The 4,475-nt window shown below is 36.6% G+C and overlaps 1 protein-coding gene across 1 annotated transcript; it reads right to left on the bottom strand.

Moving 5' to 3' along the window:
- Positions 1-854: 854 nt before the first annotated feature.
- Positions 855-2,089, bottom strand: LOC137234605 (uncharacterized). Its single transcript, XM_067758059.1, has 3 exons — positions 2,006-2,089; positions 1,760-1,937; positions 855-1,704 (listed from the first exon to the last, which is right to left on the bottom strand). The coding sequence occupies exons 1-3, from the start codon at positions 2,017-2,019 to the stop codon at positions 1,186-1,188; spliced, it is 711 nt and encodes a 236-aa protein (XP_067614160.1). The 5' UTR covers positions 2,020-2,089; the 3' UTR covers positions 855-1,185.
- Between the last annotated feature and the right edge of the window lie 2,386 nt (positions 2,090-4,475).

Below are 4,475 nucleotides of genomic sequence, written 5' to 3'. Positions count from 1 at the left end.
TTTTATGTGCTTGTTGTACACACAAAAAAATTTTGTGTTAAACTCAGCCAGGGTAATTTGCTGTCGTATAGATTAAACAAATCCCTTTGCATGTTAAAGCACTGCAGCCAATAGACAACAAAATCTGTGATTCAACTAGAAATTTGGGGCGGTAATACGAACATTAGATTTTTACATGCAATGACATTGCATACGTACAAATTTAAGTGTGAGCTTGAAAATAAGAATATTCATTGTTTTGAATATAACAATTAGAAAGATATTTGTGTTGTAAAAAGCGGTGTAACAAAAAATATATTAGACAAAAGAAATATATTCACGTTAGCAAGGAGGTGTATGGAGTCCTTAATGCTTAACTTATTTTCATAATTTTATGGTTGTAAAATATGTAAACATTTAGGCGATGCAGGTTACGCCCTACAACCTTATATGCTTACGCCATACCGAAACCAAGAAGATGGAACAGCAGAATGTATGTTTAACAGAAAACATTCCCAAGGAAGGAATATTTTGAAACGTACTATTGGAGTCCTTAACAATCGATTTAGGTGTTTGTTAGGGGCTCGTGCGCTCCACTATGAGCCAAAGAAAGCTACACAAATAATAAACGTATGCGTAGCTCTTCACAACATTTGTTTATCTTATAATGTTCAATTATCAGATGAAGAAATATCTGACTATCAAAACACGAATGACGATTTCCAAGATAGCACAACATATGAAGGTGGTTCAGTGGCAAACGAAGAAGCTAGGTTAGTTAGAAATAATATTTTACAACATATGCAGTTCTAGTTTTACGACGATAACAAACAATTTTTATTTAAATTCATATTCAGTCCATTTTATATTCAGAGTACACTTATTTTAAATTAACTAAGGCTAACTAAAAAAAATTCATGTTTTTTATTAACATAAATCAAAATATCACTTCATGTAAAAAAAATATCACAAATTCAGGTGTGAATAAAAAATGTATCTTAAAACTACTATCTACATAAAAATTCAAATTATTTCAAAGTTACTATTTACATTTAAAATATCACATTGCCTTAAAACTACTATTCACATTAGTGCTTTGGTAATTCTCTCCTTCTCCAACTCCAAAATCTGTTCTTTCAACCTTAATTTATCTCTCCTATGGTTTTTCTTATTAATAATTTCATCTTTTAGCAGTTTAAACTTTTCTTATTCAATTTCTAGTTTCTCTTGCTTTAAAGTTACAGCCTCAAAATTTAGCGCAACTAACCTCCTCATGTATCCTTCTATATTTACAACACTTTTCTTAATACCTAATGTATTTCTTTTCAGGGCCTTAAAATGTTTACTTTGAATGTCAATCTGCTTCTCCAACAGTGCTAACCTTTTTTCCTTTTCGCTTATATTTTTCGACATTCTTGCTGGAGTTGCCTGTAGTGCAGCTCTTTCCTGGATCTCACATGATACGCTTCTTTCAGGTACTTCATTTTCCTGCTCATCTTCAACAATTTCAGTCCTACCACCAATTCTTGATTGGACCACCACATTGCCCATTCCAATTTCTTCGCCAGGGGGATCAATATAGGCGTCAATACTTAAAAAACTAATAATAGCTTCCTCTATAGCCGAAAACGTATGGACGTTATTTGTGCCTCCACCAGTTGCTTGGTACTCCATTCGGTTCTGCGAACATTTTTTCTTCGTTTTACTTTTCAAGTCCGTCCACACCTACAAAGGAATGTTCATTATTTTCTTTATGGACGCTATATAGAAATTTGTTTACCTTTAACCACTTTTCCCAAGAACGCATCGGTGGTCCCAAGCTATTGAGCTCAGCCGCTATCAATTCCCATCTTGATTTTCCCTGGGCTTTCCCACACACGCCTTTGCCTAAATCAGGATGTTCTTGCATTAGCTGCACCAGTCTTGCGATTTGCCGTTTATTGCTTACAACTTTTGACCTGCAATTAAAATAACCACTTTTTATTATTTAGGTTTATATTTTTTACTTTTATTAAAATTTTTTTACTTTTTTTCTTCCATTTTTAAATTTTTTCACTTTTTTCTATCACTTAAACGCTTCAACGACTGCAAAATGGCTGTAGAAAGACAATCGATCAAAAGAGTGTTCACAGTCGATAAATGAGCGAGCGATCGACATTCGCATTAGGGGTGATAATCGATAATCGCTTAATAGTCGATTATCTATTCTCAGTCGACACTCGCAATAGGGGTGATTATTTCATATTTTTTCACTTATCTACCATAAAATATTTCTACAAAACTTTTTTATAAATTTTAATAAGTTTTTATCAGCTTGCTTGCTGATTTATTAGAAAATAATGAAACCGAACGGATTTCTTGGAGTTTTTTTTGCGTATTTTAGGCAACTCTATAGCCATCTGAGTTCATGACCCATTCTTGGAAACGAATGAACTTTTGTTTACAATTGAATGAACAGACACCTGATTTCAAGCCCCATTCCTGGAAACGAATTGAGAGAGAATAAGTGTTTCGTATCAGGTCATCAGTGGTGTGAACGACTTCTGCTCTTAGCTGATGATAACATGATGTGTGATTGTTTCTCCTTCTTCTTCGCTCTTATCTGCTGACTGCATATCTGTATGTGAAATAATATCTTCGCTTCGTTGACTCGTCCCCATCAGACAAATTTTCCGATCTAAACGCTGTCAGCCTCTCCAAATGAACCACTCTTCTATTTCTTGGTTTCCCAATTGTTTTTATGCGTAAGACTACATTACTGATCCCTTATACAACTTTATATGGGCCTTCCTAGCTACACTGAAGTTTTGATTGAACACCTTTCCGCCTGTGAGGGTTGTATAACTCTACCAAATATCACTCAAGGAAACCTTCCCAATTGTTATTATTGTCGCACCTGTGTTTCATCTCACTACTCATCATCCTTCGTTCGTACGTTGTTTCGTTAGTTGGACGATGATCTACTTCGCAGAGCTTGAGCTTGACAGATTGGCTTTGCATAAGAGTATCGTTTTGACCTTTCACAACAGGAGTGCGCTCTAGCTCGAAACCACCCCTGCATTGTGTCTGGGAAATTCTTTCCTTCGTTTTATCGCGTCCATTTGGGGTTGTCAATGCCTGTATTGTTCCCACAGGTACATTCGGTTTTGATTTGTGTATTTCATTCGTTCCACCAATCTTTGCCCTGTCTACTGCCTTTGAATTATGTGGTCTTTGTCGAAGGTCTACCACGTTATCCCCAAAATCAAAATCCCTAAAACAAAATCCCCAAATCAAAATTCCCAAAATCAAAATTCCCAAAATCAAAATCCCCAAACTCATAATCCCCAACACAAAATCCCAATTTTATGTGTGAAATGAATTAAAATTAGGTTTAAAATCGCCGCGACTAAAAAAGGCTAATAATCCATACCAACTTTCTGCATAGGCGGCCTTCGGTCGCGCTTATAAAAAATAACCCTGGGCTACGCCATGCCAAGTCCAGGTGTGTGGTATAACCGTGGCTACCGCCACGGTGATGTCCTTCTGCGTAGTACACGCTTCTGTTAGCTTGTTCGAACTAGAGCAACTAGCAGTCCTATATATGGATAAGTAAAAATATGTATTGCCAAAACGTGAATATATAGTTATACATACATAAATATGAATGAAAGAGGAAAGAGATATTGCTATTTTTCACACGGTCATGATGTTTATCATAGCACTGCGATTTTGTGTTTGGGGATTTTGATTTTGGGGATTTTGAATTTGGGGATTATGTGTTTGAGTATTTTATTTTTTCTTTGGGGATTTTGTGTTTGGGTATTTTTTTTTTTGGGGATTTCGTGGCACTCCCCTTTGTCGAATCTCCTCCACCAGCGCTAGCTTACTGCTGAGGCCCTTCTCAAAACTAAAGTTAAGTGGCACATTCTTGTTCTTATAGTGCATAATCCCTCTCTGTATATCGATCCTGATGTCATAGTCAACTAAGAAATCCACTCACAATATGACTTCATCAACGATCTCTGCCACAACGAATTTGTGTAGAACCATGACCTCCCCAATTAAGACCTCACATGTTAATTCTCCCTGTACTTGGTTGTACTCGCCAGTGAGCGTACGCAATCTTGCTCCATGTAATAGCTTTATTCTGAGATGCGCCCCTATCTACAGTCAATAAACGCTCCATGCCATCCACATATCCTCTTACAGTAAGACCGCTCGATTTTCTTCCGATTTGTGATATAGAGATAACAGGACATACAATAGATGGAGCTAGCTCTCGATCATTACATCTGACTCACTCTTGCTCATCTCCGTCATCTCCAAGGCGTGCTTCGAAAGCTGGCTTAGACAGAAGCGATGCTGTTTCCTGAATGAATATAATTATCATTATAATGCTTGACAGTCCTCAAATCGTACTAAGGACCAAGCCTATCTAGCCCCACTTAGGCAAAGAAGTGCTATCATTTTTCGCAATATACGTAGTATGCAAGATCGAGTGGGCGACAAAGATG

This window comes from Eurosta solidaginis, chromosome X, assembly GCF_040869045.1.
Source record: "Eurosta solidaginis isolate ZX-2024a chromosome X, ASM4086904v1, whole genome shotgun sequence".
In the NCBI taxonomy this organism is placed as follows: domain Eukaryota; kingdom Metazoa; phylum Arthropoda; class Insecta; order Diptera; family Tephritidae; genus Eurosta; species Eurosta solidaginis.
This window is presented reverse-complemented; position numbering and strand designations above follow the sequence as displayed.

Bases quoted from the DNA above. Each gene is read 5' to 3' on its own strand.
- LOC137234605 (XM_067758059.1), bottom strand. The intron at 1,705-1,759 runs GTAAACAAATTT...ATTCCTTTGTAG, and splicing joins CTTGGGAAAAGTGGTTAAAG to GTGTGGACGGACTTGAAAAG.